General features: G+C 35.8%; 1 protein-coding gene across 13 annotated transcripts in view; it reads left to right on the top strand.

Annotated features, from left to right (window-relative positions):
• Window positions 1–17,365, top strand: part of CUL3 (cullin 3) — a 107,022-nt gene extending 89,657 nt beyond the window's left edge. For 7 of the 13 annotated variants that reach the window (XM_045575581.1, XM_045575583.1, XM_045575579.1 and 4 more), the window contains 5 exons: window positions 275–371; window positions 1,958–2,098; window positions 4,391–4,577; window positions 14,249–14,394; window positions 16,897–17,365. In XM_045575581.1, coding sequence (XP_045431537.1) covers window positions 275–371; window positions 1,958–2,098; window positions 4,391–4,577; window positions 14,249–14,394; window positions 16,897–17,028 — 703 coding nt within the window. In that variant the 3' untranslated portion in view covers window positions 17,029–17,365. Of the gene's footprint in view, window positions 1–274; window positions 372–1,957; window positions 2,099–4,390; window positions 4,578–13,583; window positions 14,395–16,896 lie in introns of those variants that run through there. The other 6 variants (XM_045575580.1, XM_036422483.2, XM_036422488.2 and 3 more) reach the window with 4 other exon arrangements.
• The last annotated feature ends 4,059 nt before the right edge of the window (window positions 17,366–21,424 follow it).

The following is a 21,424-nucleotide window of genomic DNA, read 5'->3' as shown; positions in this document are numbered from 1 at the left end:
ATTCTATATTTGTAAAGGCTAAGTTGATTTGCACATGCATGATACATACAAAGCTCTTGCTGACACCAATCGCACATATGTGTTTTGATCTGTCATTGTCGATCGTGAATTTGGTTGATACTTCTATTTATAGACAAAGGGTAAATAGCCATATTAAAATATTCTAATTAATTTCCTTTCAATGTGCACAAATTTGTGCACTTGGCCACTAGTAGTTTATAATTTCAAATATTAAGTTGTATGATTCTCTAAAACCTGGTTTGATTTGCTGAAGGTTTTACTTAGCGAAACACAGTGGTCGGCAGCTCACACTCCAGCATCATATGGGTTCTGCAGATCTCAATGCCACCTTTTATGGACCAGTCAAAAAGGTAAATATTAAGTAACTTAAAATTAGTCTATAGAACTGGTTTGTGATTTTTTGTTGACTTGGGCCAATTATTTCTCCTATTTCCTTGTTTCAAATATTAAAAAGGTGGGAACTTTGCTTTATTTACCTTTGTTCCCTCAGTTGCTAAATAATTTCATTTGACAATATGAAGGTAATATCAGTAGCCTTCCTGGAGTGAATAATTACATATTTTTTGTAAGATAAGACTTGCGACCATATTGCATAAAATAATAAGATGTAAGTTGATTTGAGGGCATACAAAGCTATGACTCCCCTTTCCAAAATTTTGGTCTCCTATAAACCTTATTAATTTTCAGCAATCAAAACTGGAAATGTAACACAAGATTTGTGAGATGTACAAAATGTTACTAAACTGATTATTTTAAAGTGAGCACTATGCAAGTAAATTGCCTTCATTTTTAAAAAGTAATCGCTTTTTTATATATAAGATCGTGAGGTTTAGTGTACTTTTTACTGCTTGGTATAACTCTAGTCAGTCATTTTCCTTAAAAATAGAAAAGTAATAAAAGCTTCCGGCAAAACATAAAAGATAATAACCTAAGTTGTCATCCAGCCAGCAAATGACTGCTTTATTCTATATTGTAATTAGAATTTTAGTAGTTTTACATGTTATTAAAATGGCTATGTGTATTCTAATTTTTATATTTAATGGAAAAGGGAAATATTCCTTGTAATTTATTTAGTTGAATAATGTTAGAAACTTTATATACAGGGTGAGGGGACAGTAGGTTTATAGCTATTTGTATGGAAAAATAAAGCAGTAATTAGTAAATAACAATACAAGAATAGACTCTTTCTCATATTCACAATTGTATATCTACTTTTGATCCACCCTGTAGGTTTTTATTTTATTTTTTAATTTAAAAAATATATATATTTTATTGATTTTTTACAGAGAGGAAGGGAGAGGGATAGAGAGCTAGAAACATCGATGAGAGAAAAACACCGACCAGCTGCCTCTTGCACACCCCCCACTGGGGATGTGCCCGCAACCAATGTACATGCCCTTGACCAGAATCAAACCTGGGACTCCTCAGTCCCCAGGCCAATTCTATCCACTGAACCAAACCGGTTTCGGCTACCCTGTCGGTTTTTTAAACAAAATTTATATGTCAATTATTGGAGACTTAAATTTTTACTTTGTTCTTAAATTAGTTGTAAGAATGGCAAAGAATTTTCTCGTATCCTAGCTATCATTTGATCTCTTGCTATGACCAGACCGCACAAAAAGAAACCTAACCCTACTACTTTTGGAGTGGTATAATAGAGTGATGTCTGATAAGTCCATTATTATTCTATTGTGTATTGTTAAAATAGTTGTAGAATTAAATTATACACACACACACACACACACACACACACACACGACGACAACCCTAATTGAAGATTTGGTATATTGTACATACACACATAAATGTTTTTAAATAACATTCTTTTTAATGTAGTGTTGTAAAGGAGGGGTTTGTCATTAAAGGGTTATTTCTCAAATACACTGTTAAAGTTACCAGGATGTGATAATGTCTTCTTTATGTTTTTTAAAAAATGAAACAGGAAGATGGATCTGAAGTTGGTGTTGGAGGGGCACAAGTCACTGGCTCTAATACACGGAAGCACATACTGCAAGTCTCCACTTTCCAGATGACCATATTAATGCTCTTTAATAATAGAGAAAAATATACATTTGAGGTATGGGTTAGTTATATAAATTTTAACCAGTTATTTTATTTCTAATTTTCACATGTTACTTGAATCTTTCTTATATGAATAACCTTTAGAATTATTATTTAATGACCATTATTATCACTATTTTAGTAAACTGAAAATCATACATTTGTTGGGTCACATTTCATTTGGCTTTTTGAAATCAACTGTATTGAAGTATAAGTTTTATGTAATAAACATACCCCATGTATGTGCACAATTTGATGAGTTTTAACAGGTGTACATACCTGTGTAACTGCCATCACAATCTATAGAATACTACCCCCAAAATGTTTACATTCCTTTGCAGTCAATTCCCTCCCACTATTCCCATACCCAGGCGACTAGTGATCTCCTTTCTATCACCATAGACTAGTCTTGCCTCTCTAGCATTTCCCATAAATGGAATCATACAATATGAATTGCTTTTGTGGCACTTCTTTTACATAACACAGTGTGTTTTTTAGAATAATCTATGTTGTTGCATGTGTAATTTTAGTTTATTCCTTTTTAAGAAACTGCCAAACTATGTCCCAACTTGTACCGTTTTACATTCCTGCCATTAGTGTAGGAGAGTTCCAGTTGCCCCACATACTCTCCCAAATGTAGTATTATCAGTCTTTTTAATATTCGCCATTTTGACTGATGTAAAATTATATTTCATTGTGGATTTAATTTGCCTTTCCTTGATGTTGAGCATCTTTTGTGTGTTCATATGTCACTATGTGTCTTGTTGGTAATGTGTTCATATATTTATAGAATTTTTTAAAGCTCTTTATAAATTCTGTATACAAACCTATGTCCTATGAATATTTTCTCAGATTTTCACTTGCCTTTTCAATTTCCAAGTGGTATGATTTTTCTTTTATATTGTTGCACTATTACAGATGTTCCCCTCTCCCCTACCACCCACTTTGCCCCACTCTATCCAGAACCGCGCGCCCCCCCCCCCCACCTTCACTATATTATTTTCTGTGTCCATGGACTGACTATGCAGAATGCAGTGAATCAAAGTGGTATAGCCTCGTGTGCAGACTTGTTGCACCATCCATCCCTCTAGTTGTGTAGGGTAGGGACTAAATTGTATCCATGTGCAATTCTCTTGCTTTCCCACCGACGTAAGATTATGAGTTTAAAAATTATACAGTTGAGACCTGGCCAATTATCGAAAGGACACAGGTTCAATTCCAGTTCAGGGCACTTGCTTGGGATACAGGCTCAATCCCTAGTAGGGGATGTACAGGAGGCAGCTATTTGTTTCATCAATATTTCTCCCTCTCTCATCCTCTCTCTTTCACTCTTAAAAAAATAAAACATATTTTAAAATTATACAGTTGATTTTAAACAAGGTAGAGCTTTGGAGTCCAACACCTGTCCACCCCCAGTTGAAAATCCAGCCCTAGTTTGACTTTATAGTAGTTGGCCCTTCACATTCCCAGATTCAAAAATTATAAAACTGTTGTTGAGAATGCAAAAATACTGTTTTCCATCCCAGGTTGTTTGCATCCATTGATGTGAAACCAGCGGATGGGAAGAGTCGACTGTATTTATTGATAAATATCTACATTGTGTACCCATGCAGTTCAAACCCATGTCATTCATGGCAACTATACATTTTTTTTTCATGAATTGCTTTTATTGTATTTTATTTATCTCATAACATGTAGCAACAATTATCACCTGCACTTCATAATGGTTTATTGCTTTTCATATTTAGTATTAATTACCAGGAACTAAATTTTTTAAATTTGGTCATATGGACAGTAGATATGGTCAACTTGAAATATAAATTTTGATTGTCTGATAGAAGGCCTTCGTTCAAGCTTACGTCACTTCTCTCTACAAAAGAAGTTACTAAGCAAAGGAATCATGTTAATAAACTTGGAAGGAAGATTGTATAGAGTATTTCTAAAAGTAGCAATTACATGTTGGTTAACACTATTTTTACCTAACTCTTAAAGCAAGTTCCTAATATTCTCTGCTGGATAATATTTTCAGATTGGGCATTATATCCTAAAATTTTAAAAAGTACATGTATTTTCTGTATTTTGTAATTTGAATCAAGTTTTTCTCTTTTTTTTTTCGTTTTTTTTTTTTTTTTTTTCCAAATTAGTGAGATTTTGGTGAAGTACCATAATGGGGATTTCTTGGTTGTAAAATATTACCGTAGTGATATTACCTCTCTCATCACTGCTTGATCAGTTTTACTTACTAGTTAATCTGCCTTAACCTGTCAAAAAGTCTATTTATACTTATGTCGATCTGATAAAATTTCAGGAAATTCAACAAGAAACGGATATCCCTGAAAGGGAACTTGTTAGAGCCCTGCAGTCCCTCGCCTGTGGTAAACCAACACAACGGGTTCTCACAAAAGAACCCAAGTCAAAGGAAATAGAAAATGGTCACATATTCACAGTTAATGATCAGTTCACATCCAAACTACACAGAGTCAAGATTCAAACAGGTATTATATTGTTCCTCTTAAAACAAATTGTATTGTTTTTTTCTTTATCAGTATTTTTAGCTTTTAAAAAAGTAAGTCTTTTCTGGTGATGCATGACACATAGGCTTAATTAAAGCCACTTTTATCAACCTATGTTCCTGTCACAATTCAGTTGAATCCAAGTATAGTAAACATTTTAAGAAGTAATTCATAGTGGTGAATTTGATACTTGTATAGATTTTTGATGCAGAAATTACAGTTTTATTTATTTATTTTTAATTTAAGTTCTTTAATGTTTAATGTATTATATAAGTCTCCCCCTTCCCCCCCATTGACCTCTCTCCAGTCGCTCCAACCTTCAGCACATGCCCTCACATCCCCATCTATGTTCATTAGTTATGCTCATATGCATGTATACAAGTCCTTTGGTTGATCTCTTACCCCCTCACCCCCTGCCTTCCCTCATAGTTTATTCAATGCCTCTATGACTCTGGTTCTCTCCCTATTCATCAGTTTATGTTCATTATATTCCACAAATGAGTGAGATCATGTGATATTTATCTTTCTCTGCCTGGCTTCTTTCACTTAACATATGCTCTCCAGTTCTATCTATGCTTTTGCAAATGGTAAAATTCCTTCTTCTTTTTTTTTTTATAGCAGCATAGTATTCCATTGTATAGATGTACCACAATCTTCTAACCCACTCATCTGCTAATGAGCACTTAGGCTCTTTCTAAATCTTAGCTATTATAAATTGTTCTGCTATGAACAAAGGAGTGCATATATCCTTTCTGATTGGTATTTTTGTTTTCTTGGGATATATTCCTAGAAATGGGATTACTGTGTCAAATGGAAGTTCCATTTTTATTTATTTTTTTGAGGAAATGCCATGCTGTTTTCCAGAGTGGCTGTACCAGTCTGCATTCCCACCAGCAGTGCAAGAGGGTTCCTTTTACTCTGCATCCTCTCCAGCATTTGTTGTTTGTTGATTTGTTGATGATAGCAATTCTGACAGGTGTGAAATAGTACCTCTTTGTTCTACTGATTTGTATCTCTTGGATGATTAGTGACTTTGAGCATGTTTTCATGTCTCTTGGTCTTCCATATGTCCTTTTTCAAAAGGTGTCTACTTAGGTCCTTTGCCCATTTTTTAATTGGATTTTTTATCTTCCTTTTGTTAGATTTTAGGGGTTCCCTATAAATTTTGGAGATTAAACCTTTATTGGAGATAACATTGGCAAATATGTTCTCCCATGCAGTGGGCTTTCTTGTTTTGCTGATGATTTCTTTTGCTGTGCAGAGCCCTTTATTTTTATGTAGTCCCATTTGTTTATTTTCTCCTTAGTTTTCATAGCCCTGGGAGCTGTGTTGGTAAAAGATATTGCTACGACAAATGTCTGCCATTTTGTTGCTGATGGTTTCTTCTAAAATTTTTATAGTTTCCTGTCTGATATTTAAGTCCTGAATCCATTTTGAGTTTATTTTTGTGTATGGTGTAAGTTGGTGCCATAGTTTCATTTTTTTGCATGTATCAGTCCAATTTCCCAACACCATTTATTGAAGAGACCGTCTTGTCTCCGTTGTATGCTCTTGCCTCCTTTGTCAAATATTAATTGAGCATAATGACTTGGGTTGATCTCTGGGTTCTCTCTTCTGTTCCATTGGTCTATATGTCTGTTCTTGTGCCAGTACCAGGCAGTTTTGAGAACAGTAGCTTTATAATATAGCTTGGTATCTAGTATTGTGATACCTCCAACTTTGTTTTTCTTTCTCAGGATTGTTGCAGCTATTCAGGGTCTTTTTATTGTTCCATATGAATTTTTGGAGAGTTTGTTATAGATCTTTGAAGTATGCCATTGGTATTTTCACAGGGATTACATTGAATCTATAGATTGCTTTGAATAGGATGGACATTTTAATGATGTTGATTTTTACCAATCCATTAACACAGAATGTTGTTCCATTTGTTTATGTCTTCCTCTATCTCTTGTTTCAGTTTTTGTAATTTTCTGAGTACAGGTCTTTTACCTCCTTGATTAAATTTATTTCTATGTATCTTAGTTTTTGTGTTGCACTGGTAAATGGGAATTTTTTATTTTTATTTATTTAGTTAGTTAGTTAGTTTCTCTTTCTGTGAGTTCTGTGTATAAAAAAGCCATAGGCCGAAACCGTTTGGCTCAGTGGTAGACCGTCGGTCTGCGAACTGAAGGGTCCCAGGTTCAATTCCAGTCAAGGGTATGTACATTGGTTGTGGGCACATCCCCGGTGGGGGGTGTGCAAGAGGCAGCTGGTCGATGTTTCTCTCTCATAGATGTTTCTAGCTCTCTATCCCTCTCCTCCTCTCTATAGAAAATCAATAAAATATATTAAAAAATAAAAAAAGCCATAGATTTCTGGGTGTTAATTTTATATCCTGCTACATTGCTGGAATTCATTTATTAAGTCTAGTAGCTTTATGATGGAGTCTTTAGGGTTTTCTAATTACAATATCATGTCATCTGCGAATAATGACAATTTTGCTTCTTTTCCAATTTGGATGCCTTTTATTTCTTCTTGTCTGATCGCTATGGCTATCATTTCCAGTACTGTGTCAAACAAGGGTGGTGAAAGTGGGCATCCCTGTCTCGTTCCTGTTCTTAGGGGAAATGGTTTTATCTTTTGCCTGTTGAGGATGTTTGCTGAAGGTTTGTCATATAAAGCTTTTATTATGTTGAGGTATGATCCCTCTATTCCCAGTTTGCTGAGAGTTTTTATCAGGAAAGGGTGTTGGATTTTGTCAGATGCCTTTTCTGCATCAGTTGATATGATTATGTGACTTTTGTCTTTCAATTTCGTTATGTGATATATCACATTTATTGATTTTCGGATATTGTACCAGCCTTGCATCCCTGGTATAAACCCCACTTGGTGATGGTGTATGATCTTCCTAATGTAATGCTGGATAGTATTTGCTAGGATTTTAGCACATATATTGCGTCACAGACCAAAGTCTCTCCAAATTCAAGATTATAATATCAAGCATCTTCTCAGATCACAAAGGCTTAATTTTAGAAATCAACTAAAAACAACCCCCAAAATTAAAACACTTGGAGACTGGGTAGCATGCTATTAAACAATGATTGGGTTGCCAAAGAGGTCAAAGAAAAAATTTAAAGCATCCTGGAAACATGACAATGATAACACAACAATCTAAAACCTATGGGACACAGTGAAAGCAGTCCTGAGAGCAAAGTTCATAGTATTAGAGGCCTACCTCAGAAAATAAGAAAAAATGGTAACAAAATTATCTAACTCTACAACTCAATGAGTTAGAAAGAGAACAACAAGACCAGAGTGAGCAGAAGGAAGGAGATAATAAAGATCAGAGCATAAATAAATGACATAGAGACAAGAAAAATAAAACAAAAACAAAAAAACAATACCAAAGATCAATGAAACCAAGAGCTGGTTCTTTGAAAGGATGATAAACAAGATTGATGAACCTCTCTAGCCAGGCTCACCAAGAAGCAAAAAGAGAGTACCCAAATAAAATCAGAAATGAGAGAGGCGAAATAACAGACCCTACAGAAATACAAAGGATTGTAAAAAAATTACTATGAACAACTCTATTCCAACAAACTTAACAACCTAGAGGAAATGAACATATTCCTAGAAAAATACAACCTTCCAAAACTCAATCAAGAAGAATCAAAAAAATCTCAACAGGCCAATAACTAAGGAGGAAATTGGAGCAGTCATCAAAAAACTTCCAGTAAACAAAAGCCAGATGGCTTCACAGGGGACTTTTACCAAACATTTAGAGAACTAAAACCTGTTCTTCTCAGACTATTCCAAAAAATTCAAGAGGAAGGCACATTTCCTAGCTCTTTCTATGAAGCCATTATTACCCTAATCCCAAAACCAGATAAAGACACTACAATGAAAAAGAATTATAGGCCAATATCCCTGAGGAATTACAGTTTTTTATGAACATATTACTACTTATAAAGTTATTCTTTTTAAGTGGATAAATAATATTCAGTGGATGTCTGTTTTTAAAACTGACAACAGATTTCTCAAAATTGAGTTATCTAAAATTTGATCTTTAGATGAAGCTGTTTATATTTTGATGAATATTTTTAATTTTGAAAACCCTAAATTCATATTCTAACTTAAAAACATAGAAGTGACTCTTGTGAGCATTTTTTTAGTACAGCTTTATTTCGAAGAACATTCTGTTTCTTGTATATTTAACATTATGTAAAATGTGTGTTTCAGTGCATTAAAAGGAAAAAGAGGCCCTCTGCCTTTGTTGACATTTAAACTCTAATGTAGTTTTCTACTTGGTCTTAAAACTAGTATCAGGAAGTGTCCCAGTATTAATTTATTTATTACAGTTAATATCTTCTGGTAAAACTATTTTCAAAATAAGAGAAAATTTTAAATAACTCTTTTACTTTAAAAAATTGTGTTTACATTATATGTTAATAAAAGGTAATCTTTTTAAAATTATTTTAATGCTATATATACAATGGATTGCCAAAATACATTGATTCAAGAACTTTTGTTTTCCTTTTTGACCCTGATAAGGATCCCTATGCTTGGCAAAGCAGTGTGGTGTGTGTTTGTCAGTTTTGACTACTTTGTTCCATAGTTGAAAACCATATCATTGTACCTTCTCTACCAAAATTGATCCCATATCTTTGGGACACAGTTATAGATTAAAAATAAAACAACTCTGCCAGTGAGTCTTGTAATAAAATGTCTTTTTTTCTCCAAAGTGCAAGAAATGTGAATTTACAATTTTGGCCAGATATGGATTTCAGGTTTCAGGACTTGTATCCTAGATTTGTAGGAAAATGTATGGTGATACATAATAGATCTGAATTACTTAGCCTCGCACTGCTTTACTTTAAATAAATAACTATCTTTGCAATCACAGGTTTCATCATCACCAATTATGTTGTCAGATATTATTGTTATTTTTAAAAGTCTTCTCCATGAATTTTTAATTTTTGGTGCTGTTTGTGTGTGTAGTGTTTTAGATCTGATTAAAAATGGGAATGTAGTTATTTATATACTAGAGGCCTGGTGCACGAAATCAGCCCAGCTTGCACCCTCTCCAGACTGGGACCCCTACCTGGATCGGGCCTAAACAGGCAGTCGGACCTCTCTGTCACAATCCAGGACTGCTGGCTCTCAACTGCTTGCCTGCTTGCCTTCCTGATTGCCCCTAACCACTTTTGCCTGCCAGCCAGATCACCCCGTAAACACTCCCCTGACAGCCTAATTGATGCCGAACTGCTCCCCTGCCAGCCTGATTGCCCCTAACTGCCCTCCCCTGCAGGCCTAGTCCCGCCTAATTGCCCCCCCCCCCCAAGGCCTGGTCACCACTAACTACCCTCCCCTGTAGGCCTGGTCCCCCCCCAACTGCTCTCCCCTGCAGGCCCGGTTGCCCCCAAATTCTCTCCCTTGCCAGCCTGATGGCCCACGATTGCCCTCCCTTGCAGACTTGGTCCCTCCCAACTTCTCTCCCCTGCTGGCCATCTTGTGGTGGCCATCTTGTGTCCACATGGGGGCAGCCTCCTTTGACCACATGGGGACAGCCATCTTGTGTGTTGGAGTGATGGTTAATCTGCATATTACTCTTTTATTAATAGGATAGAAGCCTGGTGCATGGGTGGGGGCCAGCTGGTTTGCCCTGAAGGGTGTCCCGGATCAGGGTGGGGGTTCCCTTGGGGCATGGGCGGCCTGGGCGAGGGACCTGTGGTGGTTTGCAGGCCGGCCCAAGCAGGAGGCGCTGGTATCTGGGATTTATTTATCTTGTATAATTGAAACTTTGTAACCTTGAGTGGAGCCAAGACTCCTGCTCACTCTGTGGCTGCAGCCATTTTTGTTGGGATTTATTTATCTTCTATAATTGAAACTTTGTAGCCTTGTGTGTAGGCCTGGGCCAGCCAGGGCAGCAGGGAAGCTTGGTTTCCTCCATCGCCAGGGAAACCCAAACCTCCTGCTTGCTGCAGCTCCATGGTTGAGGCCATCTTGGTTGGGTTAATTTGCATACTTCTTCCTTATTGGCTGGTGGGCGAGGTTTGTGGGTATAGCAGAGGTATGGTCAATTTGTATATTACTTTTTTTTCTTTTTTAGATAGGACTAGAGGTCGAGTGCACAAATTCATGCACTGGTGGAGTCCCTCTGCCTGGCCAGTGATCGGGGCAGTTGGGGCCAGCCAGCCGTGGGAGGTTGGCTGTGGGAGTGCACTGACCACCAGGGGACAGCTCCTGCATTGAGCGTCTGCCCCCTGTGGTCAGTTCGTCATCATAGTAATCAAAATGTCACTTAGGCTTTTATATACGTATATAGATTATGAAAATTTTGACTAGATGATTTACTGGTATTTTCTTTGTGTAAGTTAAAATTTTCTCTCTGGCTATAAGTACTGTGACCATATAGGTTTTCTTAAGTTATCAAAATACCCATTTGCCCTTTGGAGAAATTACTTAAAATAAAAATCAAATACTCAGACACTGTAACCATACCTATTTATGCTGCTTTTTACTAAAATAAGTAATAGAAATTCCAGCAAAGGAGTTAAAAGTATTACCTAATGCAACCTTTGAAGAGAACTAGGTTCTTTATAATTTACAGCAGTTTCTGTAGTTGAGAGTCTTTCCATCACCACTGCTCATCTTCTTCCTCTGTTTCCCTTCCATACAGCTGCATACATAAGTACCCACTTACACAAGCAAACACCTCGGTTGTACTCTAGTACAGAGTACTGTGCTAGGCTCTAGGAGTGAGTGCCTGCACTTGTGTTTTCTAAAATGTCATAATAGAGTATGTTTTACCATAATCCTCACATTTATTTTGGAGTACACCTATTAAGGTGACCTAATTCAGATGAACCAAATGGATTATTTAAAATATCATTTCTTTTTTCCTCCAACTTTTTATCTATACTAATAAAAGGGTAATAATACAAATTGGTCACGCCACCCTCACAATAACAACCAAACAGCAGGCTTGTGGGGTGATAAGGCTGGCAGGGGGGTTAGCAAGAGATGATCAAACGACTGACCAGCAAGCAGGCTGCCTGGAGTGACCAAGACGATAGGGGCTTAGTGAGGGATGACCAAACAACTGACCAGCAGGCTGTGTCTGTCAACCAGGCCGATGGTAGGGTTAGCAAGGGACAACAACCAAACGACTGACCAGCAGGCTGCATGGGGCAACCAGCTGGCAAGGTGGTCAGTGAGGGGCGACTAGGCCAGGAGAGGGCGGCAGTGAGGGGCAACCAGGCGGGGGAGAGGGGTGCAGTCCTGGGAACCAGGTATTTTGTGTAAGTTAATAGGATATAATAAAGAAATAAACACTGATTACAGTTGGGTGCAACCAAGCTGGCAGGGGGGGTGGGTAGTTAGGGGCAAACAGGCTTGGGAGGAGGGGGCGCAGTTGAGGGGACCAGGCCAGTGGAGGGGACATCTAAGGATGATCATGCTGGCAGGCAGGTGAGCAGTTAGGAGCCAGTAGTCCTGGATTGTGAAAGCGATGTCCAACTGCCCATTTCAGCCCGATCCCAGGGGTTGGGCTAAAACTGTCAGTCTGACATTCCTCAAGGGGTCCCAGATTGGAGAGGGTTCAGGCTGGGCTGATGGGACACCCTCCCCCACCCCGTACACAAATTTCCTGTACCAGGCCTCTAGTTTTAAATATTTCCAAATCTACAGAAAAGGTGAAAAGCACAATCATGGATATGGGTATGGCCATCACATATATTTACAAGTCATTAAAAATTTGCCACATTTGCTCAGGTGTCCTTCTCTTGTCCCTCCATATAGATATGTATTTGCTAGTTTTTAAATGAATTTGCAAACATCATAACACTTCCCTCCAAATAGTTCAGCATACATATACGTCCTTAAAATAAGATAGTTTCCCCCATAATTGTAATCCTATATCATACCCAACAAAATTATATCTCAATTGAATTTAATTCTATTGAAAGCAGTCGCTATCTTTTTCAAGTAACATTGACTTTTTTGTGGAAAAGCATTATTCTTAATAGATCATTTTAATCTAATTTTACTCTTTTCATTAAAACTGATGATGTTTAACTTTGGAAGACACTGGAAGCAGAATTCTCAGCCAAGGGATTCTGGTTAGAAATAGCTAGAAACTTATAAATATATGTGATGGCCATACCAGAATGATCTGAATTGTCTACTGTCTCATGGGAATGCCCCTGCCTACATCAGCAGTATCCCTTATGGTTCTTTGTAATTTTCCAATTTCTACCACCACAAACTTCACATCTATCTCCTATTGAGCACCAATAACCCAAAATTTAGTTATCATATTTCTTTCTCTGCTACTTCAAAGAGAGTAAAGCTGTAGGAGAAAGGAACTTCTATATTTAATCCCTTAGCAATTGCCTTGAAGTCTGTAGAGAATAACAGAGTAAGATTTCTCCTAAAGATTGGAATATAGTATGCCTAGTGACAATGAGATTGTGAAATAAAAAATTTAATAAGATACATGACAAATTGTTAGATAATTGGTGAGAAGTGTAAATGAATTATTAAGGAGTTTCTTTAGTTGGCATTCTTTCATCCTCTTTTAGCATTAGAGATTACAGCCATAGCTTGAGTTGGTAAACCATCAGGTATTCTCTTCTGAGATACTTTTAGTGAGGATTAGCTTGGAGTTGAAGTGGTACTAATTGGCCTGTGGAAGTCACAAACAAATGATTGATAAGTTAACTGCTAAAGATAACCACCTATCATTTTTCTTTCAGGAATCACATTCTATAAAAATAAAATTGGTTTTCTTATCTCTATAAAAGTAAATTCCTAATATTTAAAATAAATAATTTAGGATTATAGGATTTTTATATCACTGCTTGTTATTTAAGTATTTATTAACCACTGAATTGGGCACTTTTGGGATGTTTACTAGAAATGAGTATATGTGTATAGTCAGGTTGAAATTTCAGTCAAACCTTGATTCTCCAATTTCTCCCATCTGGAACAATTTGGTTTTGGACCAAGTTCTCAGAAAAAATGCCTTGATTGTCAACCAACACTTCACTTTTCAACCTGACATCCCTTTTATGCTGATACCTCAGCATGACTAAAAGGGGTTTTCAGGCAACAAACAAAAGAAAAAATGCTTTTGTTGCTGGCAAAATCCACATTGATGATAACCACAATTTTAAAATGTAAATAGGCCATCAAGAGTGTTAATGTTGCTAAGGATGTGAAAGTGCTCAAAAAACAACAATCACAGGCAGTTGAATAGGTAGAAAAACTGTTGATTTGACCAAAAGCATTTCGCTGATGATAGAAATTTCGAGGCAGTGATATATGAAAAATTCGTTTAAGGCTAGTGGGAGTGGTTCAGTAAATTTAAGAAAAGAAGTGTTTTTAATTTAAACAGTACCTTAGACATGTGCTGTATGAAAGGTTAAAATGGAATCATATGGGGGTCTGGAATGAATTCAATTTACATTATTTCTAATGGGAAAAAAATGATTTGGTTTTCTAATCACTTCTTGAACAGCCTTCTTGGAATGAATTAAGTTCTAGAAACAAGGTTTTGCTGTAGTTTTTCGCAGGGGATATTACTAATTTATATTATTTGTTTATAAGCCACATTTTTTCATTACATTTGAAATTACATGATAATCATATAAATGTCTTTATTTCTCTTTTAGTTGCTGCCAAACAAGGTGAATCTGACCCAGAACGGAAAGAAACAAGGCAGAAAGTAGATGATGACAGGAAACATGAGATAGAAGCTGCTATAGTGCGGATAATGAAGTCTAGAAAGAAGATGCAGCACAATGTGTTAGTAGCAGAGGTGAGGACATTGGCACTGGATTAGTGTAAAGAGCAAAACAACACGAACAGTCGAAATTTAGGAAAGTACTATATTCAACTGATTTAAAATAGAAGTTTTAAGTTGGAAAACTATAATCAAGTAATACTATTAAAACCATGACACACTTGATATTTAAACACAGCCATACATTGAAATATGTGCACACTTCAAGAACTGATATATGTTACAAAAAATCATAGAATGTTGTCACATGAAAACAAAAAAATATTCAATACTTTTGTATAAAACAAACTACCTTTATTTCTAAAATTAATCTGTTACTGTTTATTGAGTGTTCACATGTTACAAATTTCAAAAATGGAAAAAATCACATCAAACACTTAAGGCACATTGGCACTTAGGTGACTGGTTAGTTTTCCCAGGCATTTTCATTGGACTGCTAAGAGTAGGTATTTGGTGGCAGTGCCTTGAGAAGTAAAATGAAGGTGCAACCATAAGAGAGTAGCTTGGCCTTTGAGTTATTGGCTCATGGAAAAGGGCAGCGAACAATGTTAAAGGTTGAGTATTGAGGGTTACTGGGTTTCGTTTTTCTAGATGGGAAGATATTGAGCATGTTTATATAAGGATAAAAATTTTAAAAAGGAATGCTAAAAACAAAAGCAAAAAAATTAAACGAGGGGATAATTGAGGTACCAGAGTCAAAGGAAAGAGGAGAGGATTGTGCAGAGCACAGTGGGTGGTGGTTGTGTTAAGAGGAATGTTACTGAATATTCCTCTTCCTCAGCATATCGGGTGCAGGGGTATGTCAGTAAAGAATGGACTCAAGTATGGCTAAACGTATATGTGTAAGGTGAAAGTTTCAGGAATTTCAAACTGAAATGGTCTTTTTTCCCCCTACATAAAACAGGATGTAAGGTTATTGTCCTTAGAAACTTGAATACCATAAATTTGTGTTATCAGTCTGTTTCAGAGATTGGCAGACTGTGTGTGTGTGTGTGTGTGTTTAATCAGTTTTAACATGAAAGTGACCATAGATAACAAGTGAGTGTGTTCTAGTAAGAATTAACAAAATAGGCAGTTGGCTGTATTAGGCCTGCAGGCTGCAGTTTGCTGCCTCCTGTCTATACAAGATATTATAAACTACAATTGTACTCAGCAGGGAGCTAAGTAGTAGGCTTTGAATGATGTAGTATGTATTGAAAGGATGTTAATAGACTAGAACCAAAGGAATCAAAGTTGAGGATACTACTGAGTGTTGAAATGATCTTATGTACAGACTAAACCCCTATCAAGGATGAGGTAAGTTCAAAAAAAGTTATTAAAGTAGGTTGTCTAATTGCTTAAAAGAAAGGATCAGAGGATTAAAGATCCCAGGTGGATTGAGAACAAGTTTGTTGATACTGGAATGAAAATACTAGAAAGATGATAGATTTTAGGTGGAGAGTGAGATACTGAAGTTTCAGACTTTTTTTTTTTTTAATATATTAATGTTTTGTTGATTTTTTACAGAGGAAGAGAGAGGGATAGAGAGTTAGAAACATTGATGAGGGATATCATTGATCAGCTGCCTCCTGCACACCCCCCACTGGGGATGTGCCCACAACCAAGGTACATGCCCTGACCGGAATCAAATCTGGGACCCTTCAGTCCACAGGCTGACGCTCTATCCACTGAGCCAAACCGGTTTCAGTTGAAGTTTCAAACTTTAAAGGATTATCAATTCACTGGCCTTGGGAAATGAGCTTATCCAGCAGGAGTAAAAAAACAAACAAACAAATAAAAATAATAACTTATGGATGAGTGCTCTGCAAGGGAGGCCAGTGGATTCCTGGGGAAAGCATGGACTTGGGGCAGAGCGGTGTGAGTTCTCTAACTACTGGCTCAGTTTACTACTTGTTGATCTCAGTTTTCCTCTGTGGCTTATTTTCTTCACTTGAAAAAATTAGACAACCTACTTTATGGGGCTAAGAGCATTACATTAGAATATATACAAAACGCCTGATACATAGTCAAGACTTTGGCTGCTTATATAGTTAACTGTTTTTTTATAACCACACAATTCTTTGGTTGGAAAAAATAATGGCAACAGCAGCACTTGACACTAAAGCATCACATCTGTTAACTCATTTCATATACACAGCAACTTCATGAGCATTAGCTTTCCCAGTGTCCCAGATCTAGTAAGTCAGCTGAGATTTGAGTCCAGGCAGTTTGGGTTTAGAGTTTGTGCTCTTACACACATGCTACTCAAATTCTGTGAGTTGGGAGGATATCCCAGAAGTAAAAATGGTTAAGTAGTAGGTGGTATACATCATACTGATTGATATATTCCATTAATTTTAATCTAATGTACTATTCACATTCTGATGTGAGGAGGTAATCAGATTATACTAAAGTTTGATCTGAGTCTTAAAGTGACACATCAGTTCTATTCAAAGATAAGAATTTTTGTGTTAATATGAAAATGTTATGTATTTTAAATTTTCTGGTGAGAAATCGTTGTTTTGCCTTCCATTTTAGGTAACTCAGCAATTGAAGGCTCGATTCTTACCAAGTCCAGTTGTTATTAAGAAGCGTATTGAAGGACTTATTGAGAGAGAATACTTGGCACGAACACCTGAGGATCGCAAAGTATACACATATGTAGCATAAAATGCGTCCAGAAATTTGATTTATTCTTGGACTGTATTCTTCGCATGGACTGGGAAGTTCTTTTAAATCATTAAATATTAAGACGACCATCTCTTCTATTAAATTACAGTACATGTTCTAGACCATTCAGATCAAGCCTTTACTCCTTTGAGAGTTTTCAACATCAATTGATTGAGCTTCAGGCTTTACAACGTTTATCCCTGTAGAGATCATCTTTACAGTTCCTCGGGAAAATGTGAATGTGCCGCGTTTTGTTTTCAATACTGTATGAAAACAGGAAAAAATAAAACAAAATTTAGAAAATACACGCTCATTAAAATAAAATTGTTGGATTTCATTTCCCCAGGTCTTTCAGTGTTGATGTAAATGTGTTTTTGTAGTGTTGCTTAGCACTTTGCGCATTGTATAAGTTGGGTAACAAAAATGGTAAAGGAAGTGACACGATTCCCAATTATCTTGCTATGCTTAAGGCATTTCTTTAGCTAGTCTTGTTAATTTAAAGGTTTGATAAATATATAACGACCCGAGCATACAATTTGAGCATGCTTTATTCTACTACCACTTGCACTTATAATCTTATAGCCTTATGACCAGGAACCTTTGTTTTGGGCTCAATACATACCCTGATTTGGTTTTTCCCTATAGTAATTTGAGATTTCCCAAATTAAGACTTACAATGATAGGTTTTGTTCTGCATTATCTCTAGAGGAAGAAAATATTTTAGTATGTATAAATTGTACAATAATTTTTTGCTGTTGTATTCACTGCTGATAGTGGATTGTATAGGGCAGTGTTTTTATTTCATTTATTGTTGACAAAAATAAATGAATTTAGCATACACATACCCACTAATTCAAGTATGTTAGAGCACAACATTGGCAGCTGGTTATATTTAATTCAGCCCCTTTGAAAAGCACATATAGTCTACACTTTGTTTATAAAATATTGTAGGTTCCCCCTCTTAAATATATATATTTTGGTGAAGCTGAGGTGCATGTTAATTTTCTGTTTCGAAATGCATTCTAAAGATGCAATAAATATGATTACCTTGATCTTTTTAACAGGATCTTCGGTTCTTGCAGCTAACTGTGTTTTGGAAAGTGATTAAGCAATATTTTTCAAACCTGATGATTCTTGGATATCTAGCTATTGTCCTCCAAAGAGTCATCGTTTCATGTTTTTAAAGATGTGCTTTGTGCTGAAGATTCATGTCAGTTATCCCGTGCTTCCAACTTCCACCAATGTTTTTTACCTGATCTGCCAAGGATTATAGTTTGCTTTATTTTTAATAACGTCAGAGTATTTTTATCTTTCATTTAATTTTGTCTCATTTTGTTTTAATAAGACATTGTTTCAGATATGTAATTGGGGCAAACCACTATAGATTTTATTGGATAGAAAAAAGAAATGTTATTAAGTTAAAATAACTGACCCTTGGTTGACTACCAGTACTGTTGATACATTTATTAGAATGTATGTCTCAGAAGATGGTTTCTGTTTAAATTGATGGTCAAGTTACAACTGAATTCTAATATGGATTAAAAACTCCACATAAATCTTTTTCCCCATGCGTCTTGGGTTATAATTTTCCTTGTAGACTTGCAGATATGCTCTTACTGCATTTAATTTGCCTTCATTTTTACTGTAGAATTATAAACCTTATGCTCTTAATCTCTACATTTTCCACTTTACCGTGATGCAATTAAGATACAAATGAAAGCTATCATGAATATTATTCTCAGGATACTTTAACTGTACTTGAGCAATAGTAGGTCAGGTGTAACAGAAAGCTGAAGGATTTCACTTCTGATTCTTTACATAATTGAAATTTCTGTAACAGAAATCAACAGGAAGATACTAGTATATAAGGTTTCAGAATATTGCTTTCAATTCCCAATTAAGTGATATGTAACACCTTGGGGATTATTAGAATAACTCATTGCCTGGTTAATATGAAGCATGTAAAAACGTCATTTGAAATAGAAATGAGACATTAAAAGAAAAAGTTAAGCACTAGTTTAAAGTATTAAAAGTTGTAAAGTTAAATTTATGTTGTTATCTCAAGTGTGGACATACCAGTCAAATCTAGAATTTAGAGACATGTCCGTTGGGAGGCACAGGTTTGATATTTACACTTCTAAATGTTTTATATCGCAACACATTTCTGAATTGCAATTGAGTTGAATGGTGGAGAATGCAACCATTTGTACTCTGTTGCATTTCAATCAGTTGCAGTTTAGTTGAATGATTGGAAAATGATGCTGCATTGAAAAGCAAAATTGGATCACCTAACATGCTTGTGTGTTTTAGGTCATGACTATTATGTAAGCTCATAATAATGCATTTTGTTGTTGCTTTCTTTTCAGCAAGAAGTCATTCATGTTCTTTTTCTCAGTTTTTTAATGTCTTAATTTCAGAGACTAATGCATCCTAACCATTTATTTAATCCTGTTGATGTGAATAAATTTTGGTGACTTTATACTTGAAGAATTTTAAAGAAGGCGGATATGTAGTTTTCCAACTGCAAAATGATGTAATCTTTGTTCACTTGTTTAATTGTACTTCCCTGATACCCTCAAATCCAGGACAGTGTTTACTTTGAATTGTTATATAGTTATATTATTTAAAGATTGAAAATTCTTTGCAGTTAGGAAACAGCCTCACAAATAAAATGTGGTTGTCAAAGTAAGGATTCTTTATGTCAGTGAATTTGAAAAGGGCATGGGGAAGGATGCATTAGAATCACCTGTGCAGCCTTGTAAACAGACATGTTCCATTCCCAAACCCCCAAGATGCTGATATGCCCTCTCAGTGCGAACTCTTCTCATGGTAAAGCACTGTTGATCTGTTCCCTCAATAACTTAAAACTGTCAAATTTCAATACTCAGAAAGTACAATCCAAATAATACCTAAAATTGTGTGTAAGAATCTTGCAATGTGGGGATAATTATAATTGCTAACTCTCAAAATTCTTTCTGCAGTTGCAATACTTAAATTCCTCAGCACAATGTCTGGCATGTGGTGGGTGTAGGCGCTCAGTAAATCTCAGATGAATGTGCCTAATGATCACTAAATGTCTTGAAAGTCCTAAAAGAATCAAACTTGGTAAGATTTGTACTGCATTTTTGGGAGTATGACTAACATTTGTATAAGGATTATATTTTTATAAATGGAAATCATTTCATGTTTGGTTTTCAACTAGCTAAAAAGAAAATGTAAAGCAACGGCTGGCTCCTTACAGATGATATTAAATGCTGGTTTTAAAACTGTTTTGAGTCCCAACATCCTATGAAAGAAAATATTTCAGACTTAGTGATAGAAAAACTCATTCAAAATCCCTCTCATAGTTATTGGGGTGCAGGAATTTGGGCCCAATTCTGTCTGATTTTGAAAACTGCTTTTAATGAGTGTTAATGTGTCCCCAGTTTTGGCAGACTCTGATCAGAGCTATCATTTGAATTTGGATCTGAAAGTAAATTTTCTTGGTGAGTATTTTGGTGAAAGCTTGTTTTGATCAATTAGAAAATATTCCCTAGAGGATTTGATAATGTGGAACTTTTATAGATCCTGAACAAAAGAAAATTTTTGTGATATTACCTGTGCATATTGGTGTAAATAGTATATGGGAATTTTGTTTATGAAACTGATGTTAGGTATCATATCTGTAGAATGAATTTTAACACTTATTTTCTATTCGATGCTATATTAGAAGGTGTCCACTAGACTGTTTTTTGGGTTGGTGTTTTTGTTTTGTTTGTTTGTTTTTTGTTTGTTTTTTTAAATGGAATAGAATTGTAGGTCGGAAGAGACAAAAAAAAAAAAAAAAAAAAAGGAACCTGACATCAGGTGGGGGAGGACAAAATCTGTGTTCTGTTCCAGTGCAGCCTTTGCAATAGGCAACCAGTATGTGTAAATATAAAGTAGGGAGATTCTGCCCAAAACCTATGCAACATCTACATCTGAATGAAGGAGGAGGAAAGAAGGGAGTGCCCTTTCAATCTAGTTTGCCTGCAAAGCAATTTTGCAGTACTAAGGAAAGCATTCTTAACTATTTTATTTTATTTTTTTACCAAAATTAGTATAATCCAAATTTCCAATAAGGCATTCATAGTCACCAAACTGACTTGAACTGATTAAAAGTAATGCAATCCATTCTCAAAGAAGCAGAGGGTACTCATGAAGGTACTATAAGAATGTGCTACAGATTAAACTATTCCAAAAAAGGAGTGGTAAGTGCTTTGGTATTTTAAAACCATAATCTCCTAGGGAGGCTTCAAGAAAAACCTGATGTCTCTTGTAGTTTTGATATTGTAGGTCTGAAGCAGTCTGTGCAGCTGAATTTGGGGACCATTGCTTTAGATTATGTTGTTATAAAGAACATAAACTCCCAATTTTA

The sequence above is a fragment of the Pipistrellus kuhlii genome, unplaced genomic scaffold (genome assembly GCF_014108245.1).
Source record: "Pipistrellus kuhlii isolate mPipKuh1 unplaced genomic scaffold, mPipKuh1.p scaffold_m20_p_7, whole genome shotgun sequence".
Taxonomy (NCBI): domain Eukaryota; kingdom Metazoa; phylum Chordata; class Mammalia; order Chiroptera; family Vespertilionidae; genus Pipistrellus; species Pipistrellus kuhlii.
Note: the sequence above shows the minus strand (reverse complement) of the source record. Positions and strands in the feature narration are given on the sequence as shown.